The sequence below is a fragment of the Argentina silus genome (assembly GCF_951799395.1).
Source record: "Argentina silus genome assembly, chromosome: X".
Lineage (NCBI taxonomy): Eukaryota > Metazoa > Chordata > Actinopteri > Argentiniformes > Argentinidae > Argentina > Argentina silus.
Window position 1 is genome coordinate 2362520 of NC_139653.1, and position 25381 is coordinate 2387900.

At 42.1% G+C, this 25381-nt stretch overlaps 1 protein-coding gene across 1 annotated transcript in view; it reads left to right on the plus strand.

Annotated features, from left to right (window-relative positions):
- The window catches only part of hspa12a (heat shock protein 12A), a gene marked incomplete at its 5' end in the record, with an annotated part of 42833 nt that extends 18654 nt beyond the window's left edge, over positions 1–24179 (plus strand). Inside the window, 11 exons of the mRNA XM_083696114.1 lie at positions 1584–1660; positions 1915–2045; positions 7192–7378; positions 7782–7886; positions 8282–8398; positions 11719–11890; positions 15252–15338; positions 16024–16128; positions 16430–16688; positions 18297–18400; positions 19777–24179. Coding sequence (XP_083552240.1) covers positions 1584–1660; positions 1915–2045; positions 7192–7378; positions 7782–7886; positions 8282–8398; positions 11719–11890; positions 15252–15338; positions 16024–16128; positions 16430–16688; positions 18297–18400; positions 19777–20408 — 1976 coding nt within the window. The 3' untranslated portion in view covers positions 20409–24179. The remainder of the gene's footprint in view (positions 1–1583; positions 1661–1914; positions 2046–7191; positions 7379–7781; positions 7887–8281; positions 8399–11718; positions 11891–15251; positions 15339–16023; positions 16129–16429; positions 16689–18296; positions 18401–19776) is intronic.
- Positions 24180–25381: the final 1202 nt, after the last annotated feature.

The following is a 25381-nucleotide window of genomic DNA, read 5'->3' on the forward strand; positions in this document are numbered from 1 at the left end:
TATCAATAGAGTTAGTACAATAGTAGCCTAATGGAACCCAAATTATTATTCTCTTTGGTCAATGAAAGTGATCACAAAAAGTTTATGAATAAACGTCCTGCTTCATTTACTGGCTTCATTCCATCACTCTCCTTTTATAAAGGGGTGCCACATCATTTGTGTGGGACAACATGTTTACTGTCCACTTGCTTTGTCTATATATTGAAAAGAAATTGCTGATAGCATAAGAAAACAAAAACAATTGGACAGAAAGTTTATTCTAAACAACCATTCTTTCAGTAATTCTTGGTCAATTTGTAAATGACCCACACATTTTCCCTCAGCAACGGGTTTTTTCTGCTTTTTTGCTAGCACACCTTGAGTGGCAAACTGCTCAGATTGCATGCTATTGACCCAAAATATCAGTTGGCTGAACAAGGACTATCAGAGTGATACAAATATTGTATTTTTAAGCCACAGTATGTGATGGCTGATATACAGTATCATTCATTCCCAGTTACTGTAATAAGGGAAAAGTTAGACAGAGCCACTACCTATCTTCCGCCGTGGATTGAAGACCCATCTCTTCAGGCTACATCATAACTGTCCCTCCTAAAGACCTCTTCAATCTTTGACACTGATGTGTTGTTTCTGTTTGACCTACATTACCTACAGTGTAATATTCTCTTAAATGCTTCAAGGAAATTCAAAAGAAATACATTTATTCTCGACCAGAGGCCCAAATCAACTTGTGCATAATAGTCAGATAAATATCGACATTTTAGAACTGCCAGAATTCAATACATTTTGATGAAAATTCGTATTACACATTTAATGTTGCCTGGTAAACAAACCTAACAGATACAAAAGAAAGATTCTCTGACTCATCCCTTAAATAACACTACACTTGAACACATTTAACACTAGAGCAATCATGTGTTGCTTAGATTTTTATTGTCCTCTTTTCAAATAAAACCTCCAGGTTGTATGGGTGACTTTGGGATGGAGGGTGTGGACGTGGTTGAAGATGGAGTCTATCCACAGGTGGGCTGTAAATGCCTTCTGTAATTGCCCTGCAAAATGTATTATGTGGCTTCAGGCCACTCATCCACACCGTAGGAGCCATGCAGAAAATGTCCAGATGAGGTGATGTCCCGTCGAGAGACAATCCCTGTCAGACACTTAAAAAACGTAGGGAGTATTATTATTGTGCATTGTCAAAGAGCCTTTTTTCACTGGCACTATTAAGTGAAAGCTAATGACAATGGTGGCAAATGGACAGAAGCAATCTTTAAATCAATTGAAATGTCATTGTGTTTTAGAGGCCAGTGCCAGACGTAAAAGTAACGAGTATGTTTTAAAGGTAACACTTATTTTAGGTCTGCAATATGTTAATTGAATTGCCCAGTTTAGATGAGTTGTTGAGAAATCTTTTATTTGATGCTATTCCAACATGTATCTTTCAATACATTAAAATAATAAGCTCTTGTTGATGACTTATTAAACGGCGTGCAGTGCAAAGTTACAAACAATGGACATACATATTATTCCAATCTAATCCTCTGTTTGTTTGACTAATTTCTCAACACTCTCCCTCTCCTCAGATGTAATGGCAACTCCTTCTCCAGCCAAGAGCATGGGTGAACCTGGCATCACCCCCCTGTCTCCCTCACACATTCAGGTAGGTAACTCTGGAGTACATCACATCAACTTATACCTGTGTAGTTATGATTTAAATACACAAGTAACAACATGTCTGAACATGTTTCTACAAATAATATGCAAATTGCTGTATAATTGCATAGTTACTGAGCCGTTTCCTTATTGCAATAGGGAGGGACTTATCTCACTGGAGTGTATGTATGTAAACTTGTGGTCTCTTCATGCTTCCACCAAAATTCCTCATGTTTGACCCTGGTATGTTACCTCCCCCAGCAAAATGACCCAGACCAGAACACACCTACAGGACCCTCGTTTGTGGTGGTGGTTGCTATCGACTTTGGCACCACCTCTAGTGGCTATGCTTACGCCTTCACCAAGGAGCCAGAGTGCATTCACACCATGAGGTGAGCCAACGCTGCATTGCAGTCCCTCTGAGTAGGGAGAGAGAGGGAGAGAGCTGTTTACATTTCGTTGTTGGCCCGGTATGCTGAAATCAGAGAGGAGGAGGCTCAGTGGAATAACGAAAGCCGGTTTTCCTGCGCATGCATGTCCCTCCTGTTCTGTCTATAGAAAACCCATTGTTGAGCAGATGGTTAACCGGGAGCATATGTGATTTGTGGTAGGAAACACGTGTGGCTTTAATGCTTCCCAACTAGACGACAGTGTGAGTGAAAATAGGTGAACAGTTGCAAAAATTATGAATTGCTTTTATAATGCATTGTGCAATCATAGCAGTGTTTGTCATGAACACATGACAGCTTTATAATATCTCTTTACCTTCAAATTACAGTATGATCCTGAGAGCTTCTGGGCAGCTGGCTATTTAAAAAAGGATCATTCACAAGACAGGACATGGGGTGTTTGAAGACCACCCACTAACCAATAATGGCCTTCTAAATTGTATGATTGTTTTGAATAAGCAAAATACTTCTGCCATTTGTCTGGCCAGTGGCCACCACAACTATATATGCCTGTTGGGTTGATCGTTCTAACCTAGCCCAAAGTTTATCTTAGGCTTTTCAGGTTACTTCCTTAGTCATTGAGATACACATATGAGCCATGATGTTAAAAGTGGGACTTTATTGTTAGCCTTGTTTAGAACAACCCCAAATCTATTCAGCACCAACAATACCAATCAGACTGAAAGATGCTACATCTAGCATCCACAGCTGTGCATATATAATTAAACAGCAGGTATAGACCATGTTTACAAACTTTCACTTGTCATTCATGTAACATCAGAGTGGGATAATCACATTAAAATGTAGCACTGAGCTAGGAGCTAGATTAGACAGTGAAAATAGGGGCTAGCAATTTTCCTATTCAGTCCCAATTCCGCTAAAACTCAAAACTGTAAATCCTGTCTTGGTGAAGATTCATCACCTTCCATAGGCTTCATTAGGCTTCCATAGGCTTCATCCATAGGCTTCATTATCAAAGCCCCTCTCCTACCTATTTATTTATAAATACCGCTAAAACATTTCATCCACTACTCAGCACTGCCATGTGTATTGCTGCCCAGGGGACAGCTTCATTGAGGTGGTAGGGGGTCATCTCCCCGTTCTTCATGAGCTGATCTGCTATAGCCCACTTTAATTCATGTCCCTTACTCTAGCCCGCTACCTGCTCTCATTATCCCTTGACGCCCTCTTCGCCCACAATTCTTGTGCATTACATTGTTGAACATGGCATGTAGCTAGTACTTTTTTTGTGTCATTCATGAAAGTTTTCATTTCAACCACATCAACATGGGGTGGTGGCCCTGTCTGTCAGTGTTGGGAGGGGTCAGTGTTCACCGGGCTGGGGTACCAGCTGGACTGTAGTCTTGAGAGCTGAGATCACATGACTTGTAAAAGGTACATAGATCTCCCCCCACTGTGCTCTGTGTGCTATGTTGTGCCAGGAAACAGGGCTAACCATCTCCATACCTTAACCTTCACTAGCTGACAGGTATTTATATTGTCTGACGCACATGTGTCGTTTTCTCATTGGCCCCGTCTTGAACTTTGAATTCATATCTAAGAGCCTATATGCATTGCAAAAATATGACATTGTTAAGGTGATTTGAATTACTTTGATTCAGAAAGAGTAATGCTCAAAGATGAAAATCTTCAAAACTATCTAAATGTGTCACTTTCAGTTTGTGTTTGACTGCTGTTTAGAATACTACTCAAAACAGTTGCCCAATGCCTAATGCTAGCAGCCCAAAAATGTTTTGTTCTGAATACAGCCGTACAACTATTCTCTATGTATTGGAAGTTAGTGTGAGGAAATAGTTTGTTTTGGTTGAGTACCTGATGAAATAGAGGATCATTATCTAACAACCTGAGGATCTTCTAAACACTGGGAGAAAACACACAATTGCAGAGAGAGACAGACATCATTTTACAAGAGAGAAACCCTGTTGGGGAATCCTCTTCTCCCATGGGCCAACTTTGGCCATCAGATAAAAGCTGAGAGAGCTATTTTGACTAGTGCTACCACCAGACTTGCAGTAAAAACACTCAGAACCCCAAGATTATTTTGTTTGGATTGAGGATCTGCTCTCCAAATCCTTACACAAACACTGGCTTCTCTGTGTAAGCCCTGCAAATGGATCGCTAAGGTTTGCCTTCTTTCAAGGGAACACTTCTTAGCATGGAGTGCTGTTACACAATAACCTGGTTCCATGCCTGTGCCTAAACTCATCTGACTATTGATGCTATGCCATACATGATAACTATAGTTTGAGGAATTTGCACATAGAGTACATACCAATCTGGGACCAGGCGAGTAACATTTTAGCTCTCACGTGACAAAGATTCCAGGATAGAGTTCTTAGGTTGAATGGAGGAGGGTGCATTGGTGTATTTGATAGTACACATTGGCCATGTTGGTCTCAAAAGACAGACATTAGCATTCACCAGCTGTCCTCACCATTGCTGGGCCTACACAATGGTGCAGGAATCCGATCGCATTGCTAAAGACCTGAAACAAAGAAAACAAACCTGAATTGAAAACAGTTATTCAGAAACTGCAGCAGCCCAATTTCCAGCACAATATTCTCACAACATTCTTCATGAGAGATCATTTGTATGTGTTTTTCTATATGAAATTTTGCCCATGCTACTGTAGGTTTTGCAGCAAGCTATCCCTAATATGTGGTCTAATATAATGTTTTTAGCTGGGGATTGTCAGGCAGAGGTCTGAGAATAGAAGCTTGTCAGCCCTCCTTCTGTTCTAAATGCCTGTGCTCACAGTAGAAATTGATGCATAATTTAAAGCTTCTCATTCTGTGGTGCATATTTCAGTGAGCTGTAGTGAGTAATGGGCTGTAGTGAGTAGTGGGCTGTAGTGAGTAGTGGGCTGTAGTGAGTAATGGGCTGTAGTGAGTAGTGAGCTGTAGTGAGTAGTGGGCTGTAGTGAGTAGTGGGCTGTAGTGAGTAGTGAGCTGTAGTGAGTAGTGGGCTGTAGTGAGTAGTGGGCTGTAGTGAGTAGTGGGCTGTAGTGAGTAGTGGGCTGTAGTGAGTAGTGGGCTGTAGTGAGTAGTGAGCTGTAGTGAGTAGTGGGCTGTAGTGAGTAGTGGGCTGTAGTGAGTAGTGGGCTGTAGTGAGTAGTGAGCTGTAGCGGCTGTAGAAGGCACAGAAAGTCCATCTCAGGTCAGGGTAGATGTTTTTCGTCTGTCATGTTTACCATGTCTGTGTGCCCAGTTCATGTGAACCCAATTACTTGCATTTAGTATAGTAGCAACAGTTTTAATCACAGCAACGCAACAATTCCATTCACAGTGTCTGAGTCACAATCACATTCAGGCTTTGTTGTTGTTACTAATTCATCATGTTACAGAATGAGTTTTAGATTCCTCATTTCATAGAGTATGGATATAGGGTGTAATTGCTTAATTAAAAACAAATAACTTCACTTGAGTTATGGTCCTTGTCAAGCATAGACCCCTCCAAGCATCCATTATAGGAATTGAAATGATTAGGGATTTCTAAACTTAAATCATGCCAACAGATTTCATTAAGAATGTGACCATACAGTAACATTGTAGGGCCTTATCATTGTCTTATGACTCCGTCCACACTGATCTGTCTGATAAACAATTATAGGAAGGATGAAAAGTAGCCTGGCTAAAATATGCGCTGTCAAAAAAGTTACCATGGTTACATGGCAACCTTTCAGCCTCAAACCAGTCATGATGACCAGTCAACAAAACAATAAATACATACATGATATGCAAGTTTCTTTCCAGCAAATGTCTTCATTACATGAATGTATGACTAGCAAAGGAGTTTAGAAGTTGAGTGTGCAGAATATATTATGTTTGGCAATGAGGATGAAAGCTAGCATAGGTCAGCTAGCCAGCTGGTTTAGCTAGTCACATTTAATATGAAATGAAACGTGTGCTCATTATACTTGTGCATATTAAAAACAGTGCATATAAGTGTACCTCTACAAGTAGCCAGTTACTATAAAAGCCAGATTTGATAGTTGGTAAAGTAGATTGTAATGCCACTGAATGCCAATGAGCAGTGGATTTGCTAGAATAGCGATACCTGATGTAAGACAATGGGGTCTTATAGGTTGGCAGTTACAATGCGAAGAATTGTTGAGTTTGGGTTGAGAGCAAGAATGGTCAAGTGAGAATAAATCAAATGAGGCTTTAATAACACTATAAATGTATACAACTATTACAAGGCAAATACATAGAGATATATTACATTCTACCCTCATGGTAAATGATAGAGAGAGACAGAGAGAACCACAGACCACATCGTCTCATTACTGTCCTCATAGACAGTGAGTACAGCTTGGCCAAAGCAGACACAGACCAGAAAACAAAGAGAAATATGTGTTCCTCAACATCTGTTTTATACCCGCCTTCCAACCATAAGTTATCAAATCAAGAGCTGTTTGTGAGGGAGAACCAATCAGACCTCATCTTATCAGTACCAGTCAAATGACACTTCAGTTCACACATTCCTTACACATCAAAGTGAGAGAACACAGTAATTTGACCCATCAGGGGAAGGGATCTCAAGAGGGGGGCAGAATTGATGTCGACCCTTTCACCATCCTGCATGATGATGATGAAGAAATTGCCAATCCACATTGACATTCTCACTGTCGTCCATTGGCTTCCCAAATGTTCACAGTTGAGATGACCCTAATAATCCCATCCTACACTAAGCAAGCATACTGTACGCTCATCTCTCCGTGATGGGAACCAACACTAATTATAGATAGCCTTCATTTGCCCAGAACAAGTGTTAGCTCAATTAGCTTGTAGGTCAAGTTCAGTTAGGCTCTTCTTAGACAATTAATGACAGACAAGGGACTGAGGAGAGTAAGATACTGAGTATCTTACATATGGAACTTTAACTGTATTCTGGCTAAGATTTGATTGTGGCACAAATCGAGAACACCTAATTGGAAAGGAATCATTTTGTCATTGCTTTCGGCATATGGTTGAGCAGTTTGAGTCACAAGTGTGTGTAAAAGAAAAAGAAAAAAGAATTCCATGGCTGGGTTGAGCTAATTGTTGAAATGTTTTGTGATCATTTCCAGACGTTGGGAGGGTGGCGACCCTGGTGTGTCCAATCAGAAGACTCCCACCACCATTCTCCTGACCCCAGAGAGGAAGTTCCACAGCTTTGGCTACGCAGCCCGCGACTTCTACCATGACCTGGACTCCACTGAGTCCAAGACCTGGCTCTACCTGGAGAAGTTCAAAATGAAACTCCACACCACTGCAGTAAGGACGCACGCACACAGACACACGCACACACGCACGCACACACGCACGCACACATATGCACACACACACACACACAAACACAAACACTCCACATTACTCTGCATTACTCCTTCCTTCTACAAGGCAGGCAGGTTGGCCGCTCTGAGCTGACTTTGCAGCAAACTCTTAAAGGTTCTCTGTTCTGTGCCAAGTAGGAGGTAAAACTGCCAATAACTGCTGGCTTATGCTTCTGTTGTAGCACATATATTTACTATACTGACGCAAATGGACATGAATTGGATGGGACTATAGCAGTATAATGGCTGTATTTGTGATCTGTATGTCTGTACAGTGTTTTAATATAAGTGAGGATGATATGGAGCTTTAACTGTTTCTGTCTCTGATTTCTTCCTGTAATCAGAACCTCTCCATCAACACAGACCTCCATGCAGCCAACGGGAAGAAAGTCAAAGCTATCGATATATTTGCATACGCATTGGCTTTTTTTAAGGAGCAAGCACTGAAGGTATGAATTAATTCAAATCTAATCTAATCAAATTTTATTTGTCACATGTATTGACACAGTGAAATGTTTTGGGATCTTGCTCCACGCTCAACAACAGCAGTCAGCAACAATCAACAATTCAATAATCAGTAATAAAAATGTCAAAAAGTGACAATATGTAGGTATGAGCACTGCATGTTGCTAATACAGTTTCACACTCTGGCACATCCATAGTCTAGTTGTGTATTGAAAATACCCAGGTACACAAAAACGTCTCGCATTATTGCATATAAGAATCTGTTTCTGTTATTCTCTGACTATGAATGGGACTTGATTCCTCATACTGTGGTAGTGGAGATGTTATGGTGGGTCAGGGTGAAGGGATGTGAGGCCATGTTTGATTGGGTGCCTTCCAGGAGTTGAGTGACCAGGCGGGCGCGGAGTTTGACAACGCTGATGTGAGATGGGTAATCACAGTGCCAGCCATCTGGAAAATGCCAGCCAAGCAGTTCATGAGGGAAGCAGCCTACAAGGTAGGGTGGTCTCTGTCCACCACACACACACACACACACACACACACACACACACACACACACACACACATACATACACATACACACACACACACACACCAAACAGACAATAGGGATGCAATTCTACATGATAATATCATTCCTTGTGGCCTGGGGTGGTCCAGTGGTCTAGCACCGCGGCCTACAGTGCACACATATGCTATATGTATATATGTTGGCATGGGTTAGAATCCGGCCTATGCCCTGCTGACATACTCTCTCCTCCTTACTTCCTGTCTTTCTCTACTGTCTCTGTCCAATACATTTTTTTTAAATACAAGAGTGGGACTGCCCCACTCCAAACAATAACCTAAAATACCATTCCTTGGCCATTTTTACTTTTGTTTAAAAAGTCAGTAGTTACAGTAGAACAGCAAGCATGTTCAAGATCAAAGTATCTCTCCCCTTAGCTTAGATGAAGCAACAGCACAGCCTCATTGTGTGTGTTACCAGGAGAATGTATTACTAGGGGTGTGTGTGTGTTACCAGGAGAATGTATTACTAGGGGTGTGTGTGTGTTACCAGGAGAATGTATTACTAGGGGTGTGTGTGTTACCAGGAGAGTGTGAGGACCATCCTACTTAGTGATTTCAGAAAAATAAACAATGGTGAAACATTTAAAAAGTTATCCTTAGTCTAGAGTAGTCTCAACTGCACCCTCTAGGGTAGCACTCATCATATTACGTCAGTTGTCGTCATTCCTCTGGGCCTCGACCGACAGACCAGTCAGTGCAGACGGAGTCGCGCTATCTGACATGAGGAAATGGGGTAGCACCATGGTGTAGCCGGAGGACAGCTATGTTCCATCCTCAAATGACCAAACCCAAAACCTAGGAGGCTCATGGTTCTCGACCCCTTCCATAGACCCTCACGGAGTGACAAGTGATGTTCCACAGTGACCACACCTCTCTACTGGGGTATGAAAGTGTGGTTTCCAATGGGGTGTTCCAATGCGTTTTCCAGTGGGGTACAATTGTTGTTTAACTATAATGCAGGTGATTGATAGTAATGACGGCTAACTATTTTGATAACCCAAGAAAGTTTAGTTAAGCAATAATACACGAGAGGCCATCTGTAACACATAACACATTGACTTGAGTGTATTATTGCTTTTATACAACAGGTTACCAGCATTAAACAGCAAGATTCATTCCCAAACCATACATTTTTCAACGAAATGTGATGCTACATTCACTAACACTGGTTGTCAAGTGCAATTTAAGGCATTCTCTGGTCGTTGGTTCCTATTTGTATTGACTGCCATGTTAAATCAAAACTACCCTTCACTGGTTGATAGTTCCAGAACTGGTTTCTAGGGACGCTGGTTTCTAGCGACGCTGTCCACTGAAAGCAATAAGCTGTAATAGAAATAAGGCCATGCTAATAAAAACCAAAAATCGTCCCTGCCTAGTTTTGAACGGCGCCAGCCACCACTGGTGAGAAGGAGCTCTGCCACTGCAAATGATGAGCACATGGTGTATGGGTGTGGTACTGTGTAGAGTAATGTCTGTGGAGGGGAGTGTGTGTGTGTGTGTGTGCGTGTGTGTGTGTGTGTGTGTGTGTGTGTGTGTGTGTGTGTGTGTGTGTGTGTGTGTGTGTGTGTGTGTGTTGGGGGGAGGGGGGGGGGGCATTAGTATGTCTGGCAGAGGATCACAACATGGGTGTGGCAATCTGTCTGAGCCTGCAGCCAGAGAGAGACACCCTCTGCAGTGAACAGAAGAGATGTGGCTGGAGAGGAAAGGGCAGTGTGTGTGTGTGTGTGTGTATGTGTGTGTGTGTGTGTGTGTGTGTGTGTGTGTGTGTGTGTGTGTGTGTATGTGTGTGTGTGTGTGTGTGTGTGTGTGTGTGTGTGTGTGTGTGTGTGTGTGCACGCATGTGTGTGTGCACGCATGCATGTGTGTAAGAGAGAGATGGGTGACGGAGAGAGAGAGAGAGAGAAAGATGGAGTTGGGGAAGGAGTGACAGGGGATGGGAGAGACGGAGAGCTGAGAAAGCTCTTTAGATGGCCTGATCACCTGATTTCTGCAGTAGGGATTAAGGCATGGTTGGAGAGGGGGAGGGGGGAATCTGTGTGTGTGTGTGTGTGTGTTGGGGCGAGGGGGGGGGGGGCTGCGCATCTGCAGTGACTCAGCATCCTCTGGCTCCATCATTGATTATTCGTGTTTGAGGGAATGGGAGAGGAGCAGCCCGCCCTTTACCTACTCCTCCCTCCCCCCTCTCTCCTACTTTGTCCTCCTCAACTGCACCATTCAGATCTGGTAGGGGATAGTGATGCACAACACTCAGCCTTAGAACGGGCCATGCTTTTCTCACTATATACTCTGGACTATAACACAAACTAGTGTACAGCATGTGATACTCTGGACTATAGCACAAACTAGTATACAGCATGTGATACTCTGGACTATAACACAAACTAGTATACAGCATGTGATACTCTGGACTATAGCACAAACTAGTATACAGCATGTGATACTCTGGACTATAACACAAACTAGTATACAGCATGTGATACTCTGGACTATAACACAAACTAGTGTACAGCATGTGATACTCTGGACTATAGCACAAACTAGTATACAGCATGTGATACTCTGGACTATAACACAAACTAGTGTACAGCATGTGATACTCTGGACTATAACACAAACTAGTGTACAGCATGTGATACTCTGGACTATAACACAAACTAGTATACAGCATGTGCTGTCTTAAAGGGCTCTGAGCCAAGGCTTTTCCGCCCTCCAAACTGCAAAGTCGTAGTTGCTTGTGATGTTGCAAGAAATATGGAATATGATAGCTTTTGGGATTTACTGTAATGTTAGCATATCATGATTTATCTCTTGTGTAATTTCCTGTTTAAATGTGTGGCCTGTCTCGAGCTCCATGCTTTTCCAGAGGCTATTTATCATTTTTTAGTTGCCAAGTTATGTTTTAGATTAATAATGTTCACGTTAAAGGGTTCTCTTGCAGAGCGTACTGACCTTACACCGTATGGTTCTGTTTAAAGGGAGAGAAACACAGTTTATTCAAACTGATTTATTTGATATATTTGATTAAGTTTATTTGATGTAGAGTAAATCTGGGAGGTTCTGGTGTCGTTGTCTATGCTTGGGTATCTACTCGAACACTTTTTCTGTAACTACCATATTAATGCATAGTTGTGATATGATGTTATTACAGTTGTCATCGTTTGGACTCCTCAAACCTCATGTTGACAACGTCCTGTGAAGTAGAAAGCTAATACCTGTATTTCCTATCTGTGTTCTGCCTTCTTCTAGTCTGGTCTGGTTCCCCGCGACAACCCAGAGCAGCTGATCATCGCCCTTGAGCCCGAGGCAGCCTCGATCTACTGCCGCAAGCTCCGTCTCCACCAGATGGTTGACCTTGGCTCCCGGACGATCCAGAACGGCTTCAGCCCCACTGAGAATGTGGGAGCAGGGATGACCCAGGGTAACCACTCCACAGCCCAATGAGCATGACGTTAAACATTGTGCCATAATTACATGACATAACAAAATACTTACATTGTTTACATCCCATAACTATAACTATCATGTATGCCTCTACAACTAATTTTGGACTTGCAGACAGTTATTTTGTTGGCAAACATGAAAATCTATAATGTGTCCAATGAGTAGTAAGGGTTGGTTGAGTCAGGGGCATTGTTAGGGACACATGACATTAAGGACTGTAGCTATAGCTTTGTTCAGCCCTAAGGTGAGAAATAGTATCGATCTATAGAGAAATTACATACACATCAGTGAGAGTGAGCACCATGAACAAACATTTCTATCACCCTCCTTATAATAATGGCTGTCTGTTTGCATTGTAGTGTTTATATTAAAGGGATAGTTAACTGTAAAATTGAATTTCTGTGATTACCCACATACGCTCACTCCTGTTGATATACCAAGACACTTTTTTACCCTGTTATTAACAACTTGCAGCAGACACATTTCCCAGTATAATGGAAGTGGGTTGCGTCCAATTTGTGGCCAGAAACTGGACCCCATTCACTTCCATTGTTTTGGAAAATGCGTCCGCTGCAAGCTGCTAAATAATTGGGATATAGACAACAACTGGAATATGGTGTTGGTGCATCAACTGGAATGAGGGTATGTAGTTTATCACAGAAATATGATTTTATAGTGAACTACCCCTTTAACATTTTAACATACAATCTTTCCTTCCAACTGAAATGTTTCGGGACAGATTCTCCAGTTCATGGTAAACATAGCTTTTATTAAATGCATGAAAAAAAATAAAACATCACCTTTTATGTTTTAGTATCCACTCCTCACGGTCCTGTTTCTAGTTGCTTTTGCTTCTTTTCTTGATTAAGTTCTACATCCATCTTGAACTAATACTTCAATATGCTCAAAGTATTTTGATTGATAATGGCAATGTACTGCATTTCAATTACATTTTGTATTCACAATGTAGCAGTGAAAATGTTCTATGAAACAATAACTCATGTATCTGAATTTGCAGAAATGATTTCAAGTATATAGTGAACAATACCACTTTTAAATTGGCACAACCTTATATAATGAAATCCAGTCTCATGTTTGCCAGCATGTGAAGCAGCAACAGCAAATAACTTTTTAATTGTCATCCTTCCCTCATTCATACGTCATTGTATTGTTTTGGGAAAGACACATCCCACATCAATGATCTAAAGTACAGACTGAAAAGTTCACATCAATGATCTAAAGTACAGACTGAAAAGTTCACATCAATGATCTAAAGTACAGACTGAAAAGTTCACATCAATGATCTAAAGTACAGACTGAAAAGTTCATAGCCCTCCAGTCTCACCTCGCCTCTGAGCGGGTAGCTATGCAGCTGAATGCCTCAATAGCATTCACTTGCATGCTTATGGAGCAACTATTTCAAAAGAATTGAACCCATGGCCTCTCAGTCATATGGTAAATGTAATACATTTATATTTTGTATCTTGAAATATGAATGTGTCGGCTTCTTTCAGCAAACATTTAATGGAAATGTGTGTTCGTCTTTGACATCAATGGACTGTCTAGGCTTGTAGAGCATAGATTTAATTAGCACATTGTGACGCTGACATTACTAAGACTTATAATAAATACTGGGTTCAGAGAGGTGATAGATGTATAGATCTCGCAGGTGCTGTAAATTCCCTTGGTACACTAATTAAAACTATCGTAATTGGTCTCCTTGACCTTGTCGAGAGGCTTTCATTTATCAAAGGGCACTATTTCAAAACCAGATACTGTAGTGCAGTTCAAACTCATCCTCGCTTCCTGAATGTGACTCGCTTGTTATGGTACCATAGTAGATTTAGTTTGAATTCAATTCAATTCGAATAGCTTTATTGTTCCCCTCCCACGCATTGTAGAAACCATGTAGAACTGGATGTAGTACATGGTATAAGAAAGACGTTGCTAGAAATTGCAGCACATATCTACAGTATTCATTTCGTTACTGGTCATGTTGTGCCTCACAGTTGTTAATGATGACAGTGAAACAATGCGCTGAAGGCTATTGGTGTCTCTCCAGAGCAGATGTCCTCTCATGTTTTTTTACTTTATAAACTCTCTAATGACCTGTTTCAGGCTGTGTCTGGATGGATGGCGGCATTGGTCCGGGCCTCCAGCTGTGATTATGAGGATATACTGTAGGTCTTGTAGTTTATCTATAGACAGACCTTATACAGTTCAGTGTTGTCAACAAATGCCCAATACTGTTACTTGAACTGGAAAGGAGCCATCTTTTATTCTAACATCTTGTTGATAGTCAGGCTGCTTTAAAATAAATCCTGCAATGAATAGCTGGATTGTGCAATGGCCTACTGTCTTGCCTTACAGCAGCAACACAGCTGAGGGCACAAGTCAGCGCCCGCAAGTCTAACGCTGTGTGTGTGCTCTCCCTCCAGCTGCTTCTGTTACCTCCTTACATTAATTTGTTCATAATGCCCAAAGATTCTGCCACAGCTAACTCAAAGCATTCCCCAGAACCTTTAAAGGTTACTTCTCGGTTATATTGTGGTCTGTTTTGACGCATTGACAGTGTGTGTGTAAAACGTAATGGTAGCATAGATAGATCAAACTCTCATGCTCTCCAGAAAGCTAATGGGAGTAGGAAAGGTTCTGTTTCCCCCCTTGGTATTGTTTCCCCTCTGTTGGAGGAAATGTCCATCTGACAACTTTGTCGATGCAGTCATGCTTACTACTACTGTCCCTTCCTGTTGTGAGCCAGAGTTGACCAGCTCCTTGTTTTACTAATGTCACCACCATTTAGGCTGTCAGTGGGGTTCATAAGCACGTAGTTTGGGTTCGGAACGTGGAATGTTAAAATGTCCTCTGTAGACAATCGTAGACTCTTGTCCCTCATCTGTCTCTTTTTTCATAATTTCTTCTCTCTGTTAACAACAAATGAAAAAAGTGACGTGAATTTCTTGTGTAGGAAAGAGTGATGTATTTAGGTTTGGGTGTATAATAAAAACGAATGTGTCATTATGTATTCCCATAATGCAAAGCTTGAATAACATATGAATAGTGATGTAAACATGAATTATTGCGCGAGACTGAAATGTAGATTTGCAAATACAAGTCATCACAGTATGAGTCAACCCAGTTCCCTGTAGGATGGGTGTGCTGTAGGCCTACATTCCTGTGGTTAGACCACATGGACAATCACTGATCACCACTCCATCCTACACACCCATGTAGCCCTTATCATTCTGTCGCTTGCCTTACAATGTATGACATCACAGCTTCACCACAGCGCTTCTGCCCTTCTCACACTCACTCGTTCTCTCTCTGTCAACAACCAGCCAAGGAGCATGTCCGGCGCAACCGGCAGAGTCGCACCTTTTTGGTGGAAAATGTCATAGGGGAACTTTGGTCGGAGCTGGAAGAAGGTAGAGTTCTTTCTCTTCTTGTATGCTTCTGTTTCTCTCTCTCTCTGCTGCAGTATTTTGCTCTTGCTGTTTCTTATGCTGCTGATCATCCTGCTTACATTGTTACTCCCCCTTGATATATTGGGGAGGGGGAACATTCTGCTACTCAGCACTTTTTAGAGTCTAATCAATTGTTTTCTCTCCACTAATCAAATGTTTCTCGTAGGTTCCACTGGAAGTTCACACAGGCTCAATTCACGTTGACGTATTTACGTAGTATCATATGAACATACCCTATTATTGTGCTTATTTAAAACCACATAATGTTTTTTAGGAATAGTGAAAATACCTGGTGGACTCCTTGATCTAGTAAGTATAGAATCAGTACTCAGAATAAGGCCTGTGTGCTCTAGAAGTCGTGTGTAAACAAAAAAAGACCTCACCTCTCTAGGCCCCTGGCACAGTGCTGCTGTAGCTGCAGTGTAAATCTAGGTCGCCAATATGATATCTACTTGGGTGCCGATGTAGAGCCCCTCTCCGGAAGACTCACGTTCAACATCCTCAGAGAGTGTCCAAAAACAGCAGTCACGTCACACTACACAGGAGCTTTGGCTGCTACAGTATTGTCCTGATGGACAGGACAGCACCTCTCTGCTCTGCTCACCCTCCTCCCTCAGATAACATTTGACTCTCTCTGTGTATTCAGGTGACCGCTACGTGGTGGTTGACTGTGGTGGCGGAACGGTCGACCTCACGGTTCATCAGATACGCCTCCCAGAGGGTCACCTCAAGGAGCTGTACAAGGCCTCAGGTAATGGAATTAACCACACCCCCATCCCCCGAATATGGATCTAAGCGGTATCCTCTAATCACACAAACACAATCACATCTATTTCTTTCCTTATATGTAGCTACATCATGTAGCTACAGAGGATGTTGTATTCACCCAGCTTCAGCCTTAATTTACTAAAAAGCACCCTTATTAATGGAGACTCCATTGAACATGCTCTTCAGTCCAGGAGTAGGCTTTATATGGCTCTGTGCAACTGTAGACACCACGACACAGGGACATTTGAGCTGTTATTGACCAACAGTAATTTCCCCTTCTGTAGGCGGTCCCTATGGCTCTATCGGCATTGACTACGAGTTTGAGAAGCTCCTGTGTAAGATATTCGGGCCTGACTTCATCGACCAGTTCAAGATCAAGCGGCCGGCCGCCTGGGTGGACCTGATGATCGCGTTTGAATCCCGGAAACGGGCCGCGGCCCCTGATAGGTCCAACCCCCTCAACATCAACCTGCCCTTCTCCTTCATCGACTACTACAAGAAGTTCAGAGGACACAGTGTGGAGCACGCCCTGCGCAAGAGCAAGTGAGTGTGTGTGTGTGTGAGTGTGTGAGTGTGTGTGTGTGTGTGTGTGCGTGCGTGCGTGTGTGCGTGTGTGTGTGTGAGTGTGTGAGTGTGTGAGTGTGTGTGTGTGTGTGCGTGCGTGCGTGCGTGCGTGCGTGCGTGCGTGCGTGCGTGCGTGCGTGTGTGTGTGTGTTTTCCACTGAATTAAACAGCCACGGGCAGTATATCCATGCATAGATTGCCCAGTAAGCTAATAAGGGAATTCACACCACGTCTGGCCCTGTGAAGAGAACAGTGCAGTCAGCTCATCAAGAGCCTGCTGTCTACATGGTCTCATTAGCTGACTAAGTATTCCCTTGACTCAGCTTAAATAACCTCATAGAAGACATTGGTCTGAGTCCTCCTTTGCTGAGTACATATAATAGTTTGATGTTTTGGACAGTATTGTGTAGGCTTATATTAGAAAGAGGCCAGGATTTTTTTCTGACCATTTCATTGTTCTTATCATGAGCTCACCAAGGATGACTCACGATGCATGTTTGAAATACAATATTATTTCTTTGTCCCAGTCATATAGACTCTCAGTCACTTTGATTACATCTTAGTCTGGCTGTAGTGCTGTCGTGCTTGAATATTGATTTTTATGTCCTGCACAGAGTCATGGGGCAGGTTAAGACATTCATATGGTAGAAACCGGAGCCTCCAGTGGTCCTCAGGGCCCTCTGACTCATGACTGTAAACTGTAGTCTGTCTTATTGTGCTGGAAAACCCTGTGTGATAGAGAGGGGTCACTGCTATTATCTGGCAAACGTACAGGCACGCACGCACGTATGTACGTACGCACATACGCAATAGATGCTTATAAGATTTACTGTCAAATGGGAGGAGAACTGTCGAGGGGGACTTTACTGCACATATAGTAAAACATTGGTCTCATGAGAGTTGCTTGTGAGCTTCTGCATGTAAGAAACACCATAATACATTTCTGCACAGATTAAATCAAGATGTGCAATACAATAAAAATTAACAAAAGATTGTATTATATGTGACACCCATTATAAGAATTTTAAATGTATATTTTCATACATCATACATCATTCATATGCACATACTAACAAAATGTAAGATGTAATGGGACATGCTAAGTGGGATGCCCTGACTCTGACGTACCTCATTGAGGTTCAGATTTAAATCTGTAAGGGAAGGGTTAAGCTTAGGGTTGGATAAGGGTTATGGTTAAGCTTATGGTTAGGGTTTAGGGTAGGGTTATGGTTATGGTTAAGGTTAGGGTTAGCATTTCCCCTGGTGTTAGGGTTAAGATTAGGGTTAGGGTTAAGGTTAGGGTTAGCATCTCCCCTGATGTTAGGGTTAAGGTTAGAGTTAGAGTTAGGGTTTAGGGTAGCGTTAGGGTTTAGGGTAGGGTTAGGTTCAGGTTAGGGTTAGGGTTGTAGTAGTGTGGACATTGTCAAGTGGTTAGGGGTAGGGTTAGAGTTTAGGGTAGGGTTTAGGTTAGGGTTTAGGGTTAGAGTTTAGGTTTAGGGTTAAGGTTAGGGTTAAGGTTAATGTTAGGCTCCCCTGGTGTAATGGTGGTTCTGAGCCTGACATCTCCTTCCTTCTCTTCCTCTGTAGTGTGGACTTTGTCAAGTGGTCCTCCCAGGGCATGCTCAGAATGAACCCTGACGCCATGAACGCTCTCTTCAAGCCCACCATAGACCACATCATCCAGCACCTCAGTGAGTAGATTCCTGTTCAGGTGATGTGGCCACCACTGATCCTCAATTAGAAAAAATTATTGTGTTTGTGTGACTTCTATAACACAACAACTCCCTTGCCTGCTGGAAGACTATTGTCTTCCAAGTCTTATAGGCGGATGGGGTGGGACATGCAGAAGCAGAAAATGGTTATTCGTCTTGGTTCTGTCTGCATGACTGTAGCTATAGAGATTCATTTAGATTATAGTGAGCACAATTTCCATCTTTATTCTGAGCCTCACCTTCCAAAACTCGTGATTTGTCTCAGAAGTTCTCAAAAGCTGGATTTATTATATTCAGACGTACCACATTAGCTGGTACGGATGACTTGAGACTACACAGTAGCCAGTGATAATTATACAGTACAGTAGTAAGCTGTCCAGATGTGTGCCTGCAAGGGATGAAACCTCAAAGGTGAAGCCGGATGTCTGAAAAGCCAGAATGCACCCATTTATATCACACACACATTTTTGTCAGTAGATTTTTGTCTAAACTTTCATTCAACATGTCTGAGCTACATCTGAACATTAGCCCTTCTGATTTGCAGCAACATTGTATGTTCTTGAAGATCGTTGTCCCCGCTGCTGTCTTGGACGAGGTCTTTCTTTAAAAAGGAATTTCATCTATCTCAACAAGACTACCTAAATAAAATGTAAAAATAAAATAAAAAAGGCTTTCAATTTGGACACTTCATATGTGATTCTCCACATCGTATGTCAATGCTCCAAGCTTAAAGGAATGTCCTCCCCCTATGAGTTCAAGCTGTTGTTGAGCTCCCAGAGGAAGAGGTAGACAGGGAGACAGTGCATGCTGCACCCCAAGGCTCACCCTCATTGTACAGAGAGCAGACGCAGGGTCTGGGTCCTCCCTCTCCAAAATAAATCAAGCTCAATTATTCATAGTGTTTTGGACAGAGAGAAAGTAGGTCACATTACTTTAGCACGGTCTGTATGAAGTCTGATGAGCTGTCTGATCACTGAACACTGGGGAGAGGCATCTGGAGGTACTGTATACAGTAGACACTGAATAGATACTGCATTGATAATGCATGCTGGTTCCTCAAGAGTCCAAAAAATGGTTTGGTTTGTTTGTTCAAGACAGGGTTTTTTAGGGGAGGATGATGGGGTAAGACAGTTGTATTAAGCTCATAAGATAAGTAATATTCTTCAAGAATTCATTGGTATATAACATACATTTATATGTCCAAGCAGCTTTGCAAATTACAGATTGTGGCTTTAATGCTTCACATAGACTAGAACTCTTACAATGAATGATGAATTAGATTTAGCATACAGAGTTATTAAAGTGCTCACCCATGGTGACTCTTGACTAATTAAGAATCTTCCCTCTACTTTCAGCCGAGCTCTTTGAGAAGCCGGAAGTGTGCGACATCAAGTTCCTGTTCCTGGTGGGCGGTTTCGCCGAGTCGCCCCTGCTGCAGCAGGCGGTACAGAACATGCTGCAGGGCCGCAGCCGCATCATCATCCCCCACGACGTGGGCCTCACCATCCTCAAGGGGGCCGTCCTGTTTGGCCTGGACCCCAGCATCATCAAGGTGCGCCGCTCGCCCCTCACCTATGGTGTTGGGGTCCTCAACCGCTACATTGATGGCAAGCACCCACCCGACAAGATGCTGGTGAAGGACGGCACGCGCTGGTGCACTGATGTCTTCGACACCTTCATTGCCGCCGACCAGTCAGTGGCGCTGGGGGAGACGGTGAAGCGCAGCTACACGCCAGCCAAGCCCTCACAGCAGGTCATCGTCATCCACATCTACTGCTCTGAGAGGGAGGGCGTGGGCTTCATCAGCGAGCCTGGTGTCAGGAAGTGCGGCACACTGCGGCTGGATGTGAGCGGCACGGAGAGCCCCACGGCACGCCGGGAGATCCAGACGCTCATGCAGTTCGGGGACACAGAGATCCGGGCCATGGCGGTGGACGTGGCCACCGCGCGCACCGTCAAGGCCAGCATCGACTTCCTCAGCCAGTAGATAGGGGACTGTCATAGGGGTCATAGGTCATAGAGAATAGAACCTCCAGCAGCACACACAGCACACACACACACACACGCACACACACACACACACACACACACACACACACACACACACACACACACACACACACACACACACACAATGAGCCTGTAACGGTTGCAATGTTGTAGCAGATTTAGCCTTTTTCCTCTAACATGGGCACCAGTTTGTTTCTGCATAGGCTAACTGCCAGATACCGGCTGGCAGGTAGGGCTCTATTCCCTGTGTAACATTTGAGTATCCATCTAGTCTTCATATTTGGCTATTCTGATGGGCTTAATAGGTCCCACCTTAGCCTACCCTAGTGATGCGTAGATTGCTGCAAAAGATGCTACACAGTTTCGAGATTGATATCACTATTGATACAGTGTGACATCATCTGACAGACAGACAGACAGACAGACAGTATGTTTCAGCCCCATTGTGTGTGAGTGTTGCTTGTGTGCTGTTCTGTAGCTGGCCAGGTGTGCTGTTGGTGGATCTGTTAGTATCTCCTACATGCAGGTCTGTAAAAAATGACATGACACAATACGACCCAAACCTCAGTGTTCTCTTCAACCCTGGATCATGGGCCAGTATTTCCCTCAAATTATGATATCAACAGAAAACCTGGGGCTTCCACAAATTACAGTTGTATTCATTCTGCTACTCTGCTACTCATCATGCAAGAGTCAGGGTTGGAGAGCACCTGAGCGAAAGAAGAAAGTAAAGTTGCAGTGGTTCTCTAATATAAGACTACACTTGGTCAGTTTTCAGCTGTAGAACTTTGCAGGATAGCTTTCGAATCTGTATTTATCCATGCTCACTCTAAAGGCACAAGATGCCATACAAAGGAGTTATATTATCTTACAAAACAAACTTGGTGCATATGCTTTTAAAATACAGTACATAGGAGCGCTTAACAATTCTGTTAATTTTTTGGTCAAAGTTATGCAGACAGCCTCCTATCCTGTCACAAATATCTGTTCAAGGCAATGACTGGCTGCTAAACATGATTGTGCACTGCAAACAAATCTATCTGAACAACATAACGAGGGACTGACAAATACACTGTTTAATCGTACTAGCGTTTCTCACAAACAGTGTAAAAATCCACGCCACTGGCTAACATGTTCGACAGCAGAATATAAATCCTAGAATGTGAAATGTTTCCTGAGGAGTCTTAATACAAGTGGTAAAGTCGAACTTGCTGCTAGCTTAAACTGCAAACCGATATTAACATGGCCCTTGTGATGTGCTTTATTGTTACCTTTAATTGTTTATGCTTATGATACAAGAAAGGATCAAATAAGCTCTGAATTTCCTTATTTGAATCTATCAATTCAGGAGATTGCTCTACAACTACAGGCCTTTGGGAAAGATTCAATTGAAAATATGTTTATTTCTGTAAATACAGTATTTAAATATTGTACAGATTTTTTGCGTTATTATTTTAGCAGCTTTAGGAGTGTGTGTGCTTTCACGTGAACACCATTGTTTCCATTCCTCTCATCAGCCACAGCATGAGTAGTCCAATGTAGAATGAAGCATTCATGAACTATGAGTGAAAGGGAGTATGGCCTGTGTGGCCTGTGTAACGCTCCGCAATTGCAAAAAAAACTGATTTCAATACCGTTGCCCTTAAAATCAGGAGTTGTTTTTATCTGGAAAATATTGGAAACAATTTTCTGGAAAAAACATGTTTTTGTTTGGGTTGGACAACAGTGTTGGTTTGTTTGGTGACTGTGAATTTGTGAGTTTTGAGTTGTTGGAGTATTTTCTACAATTAATTGGTATAGAGGGTGAGACCCAATTATAGCATTTGAAAACCAAAAATTCTGCATTCACAATTTGAAACTAAAATCTTTATTGGGCCTTTCCGAAATATGATTTGAACAATAATAAAAGTAATGTCAAATTCAGAATGACAGATTATTGAAATGAAACTAGCCTATTCTTCAGCAACCTCACAAAACACCAAAGTGACAGCTCAAAACCATTCTGAACCAGCCTTCCTCTCCAAAACAATGGTAGTGTTCTTTACCCCCTCCTAACCCCACCCTCCATTCAGCACAAGTGCAGTGCCTCTATTTTTAAGTTGCAGGCTGTAGCTACCAAAGGTTATTCTATTGCCATTGGACGTATTATCCCCAAATAATGAAGTACTGATGAAACGCAATAAAAACACTTCTCATGTCATCATCTTGAAAAGCTATAACCCTTCTCCAATGTGCTGATATGGCTTCGATGTCAGTAACTTATCAAGAAAGCGTTGGCAGTGTATTACAATGTCTTGAACAAATGAGTGCCTAAAAAAGGATGAGATGTCACAATAATTCACCATATAGACATATACTGCAGTGTAGGTCTTTAACATACAGTAATTCCCATTAAGGGATGCTCAAAGAAATATGTTGGTCTCGACTCAAGGAATCAGGTCACATAGGATTCTAATCGATTCACTGTCCTTCAGTAGCTGTTCCTTTCAGATGCACTCAATTTAAGTAATTTACAATAACATATGGTGACTGACACTTGCATGACCTTAAGTGAATGTTCATGGTCTTCCCACAAGGTCCCTCTGACAACTGTACACTGAGGTCCCTCTGACAACTGGACATTGAGGTCCCTCTGACAACCGTACACTGAGGATGACTTGTTCCACAATATATGCTAGACATTGGACACTGTAGAATCTAGTTGGTCTCGCTTTATCTGTTCATGTTAAAAGATGCACAAGCTCCCACCTACAATACTGTCTTCGGCACTCTCCTGTAAATGCACGTTTCGCATGAGTAACTTTTAGCAAATTATTTAAAAGGGTGATTGCCAATACCACAGTTTTTTCACTCCCATACCGTGGGGTTTGAGGTTATCGGTGGTGATAATGTTATATGGAGAAAAGTCTGGCTTCTTCAACTCCACTGCTGCAATGTGCAATACAACATGAACTGTGTTTGTACTTGAAAGGCCAACATCAGTCACCAGAGCAGATCTAGAATGGTCAGAAATATACTGTGTAGAACAGATATGACTGTCAAGTGGAATAATTATTGTGCCAGCTCTACATCTGCCCTCTCCACTGTGCTACCCCCACCCCCAAACCACCACCACCACCAACAAAAAAGTGGATGAATATTGAGTTGGAAGTTGAAGGAAATAACACAACAACATTGGTTTCTTTAATGTATTGTTATTTCGGTTAATACCATGTATTTTGTGCAGCTTCAGTATTATGTAATGCACAAGATTATGTATCTAGCTGCTTTGTATTCGAAGCTATGTTTGACAGAATTGTATAAAGAAATGTTTAGCTTAAATTAGCATTGTATTCGGCAGCATTAAGATAACAATTAGCGCCCTAAAGAGTGTACATCTGTCTAAATCACAGTGTGTCGTCTATTAATCTGTGGTTGAATGTGTGGATAAAACAAGGAGTGTCAGTTTAGCTAGCTTATGCATACTAAAACAGAAAGTGCTTTACTCTTAATATAAAATATATGATAATACAGGAGATGAAAGTTCACAACTACTTGATTCTGTGCTTGTGTAGGAAAAAAAGGTTATCTCACCTTTTCAGCCAAATTTGCCTCAAATGTCAAATGTTTCACAAATGGCAAGATTTTAATTTGATCCCTTTGGTTGACGCATGTGTGATGTTTCTACCATTGAGTTAGAAGTCTCCTGCTCAGACCATTTTCACTGAATGAGTTGTACTTCAATACCAAGTATCCACAGCCAAACTGTCATCCAATAAAAATGTATGTGTATTTCAAAGAATATCTGACTACTTGTTATTTGTTTCTGATTTTCTAACACATGGGTTACACATGCATCAGCAGAAGTAGATTATTATGTTGTTATTTAGCATGTTCATTTAGGGCTAATTTAGAACTTACCTCACATTGCCTGGGGCAACAGTGGATAGAAATATAGAGCGATACAAGCATTTACACTACATATCCTAGAAGAGATTGCCTGTATCCAATTACTTGCTTTGTCAGCCTCTTTTCACCAGAATACTGGAAGTCTAATTACCCTACTCTTATGATACATATCAATAGCTGTTTTATCTCTGAAATATAAAAAAAAAAAAACACGTATTCAACCATAAATGGGCAGTTTAACAAACATAATTGAAAGAAGAAAAACAGGTACATCTACTGTAGACTCAACTGGGTGTGAAACAGTTTGGGTTTGCCTTGGGATTGTACAGTGGCAGGTGGTGCAGATTTCTGAAGAACAACACTGCCCTCCAGTGGATATTAATGTTATTTGAATGGTAATCAGAGATAAACTGAGGTGATTTTGGAACTTTCATTCAAAGCTTCCAATCTATCTAAATTAAGATGTCAATCAACCCATCACAATAATCCCTCCAAATGTTCAAACCTTGAACTGAGTATTACCAAATCCCTTACAGGAGGCCTAAATGTATTTGTTTGTAGAATAATAGGGACAAATGTAATCCCTAATTTGTTGTTTAAAGGCCCAGTTACTGTATCATAAAAATGGAGAACACTTGAATGTAGGCTGACTGAATGTGGAGAGCTAATATTGGAGCACTAACCATCTCCATCTTCTGGCTAGCTGACAACCAGCCATGAAAAGATTGGGTTTGACAGTATATTTGCCTCTAGCTGCTATTGTCCACTAATGGCTTTGGAGTGTTTTACATGGCACTCATAGAGGACAGATGATTGAATAGATGTGTAGAACATACCTGTGCTGTAGATCAGTGATCCTCAATCCTGTTCCTGGAGAGCCGCAGTGCTGCAGGTTCTTGTCCCAGCTCAGCAGGGACACACCTGATTCACCTAATCAAGGTTTTGAAGATCAGTTGATTAGTTTAATCAGGTATGATAGCCCTAGGCTGGGACAACAACCTGAACCCACCGTGGCTCTCCAGGACCAGGAGTATCACTGCTGTAGTAATACACATGAGGAGA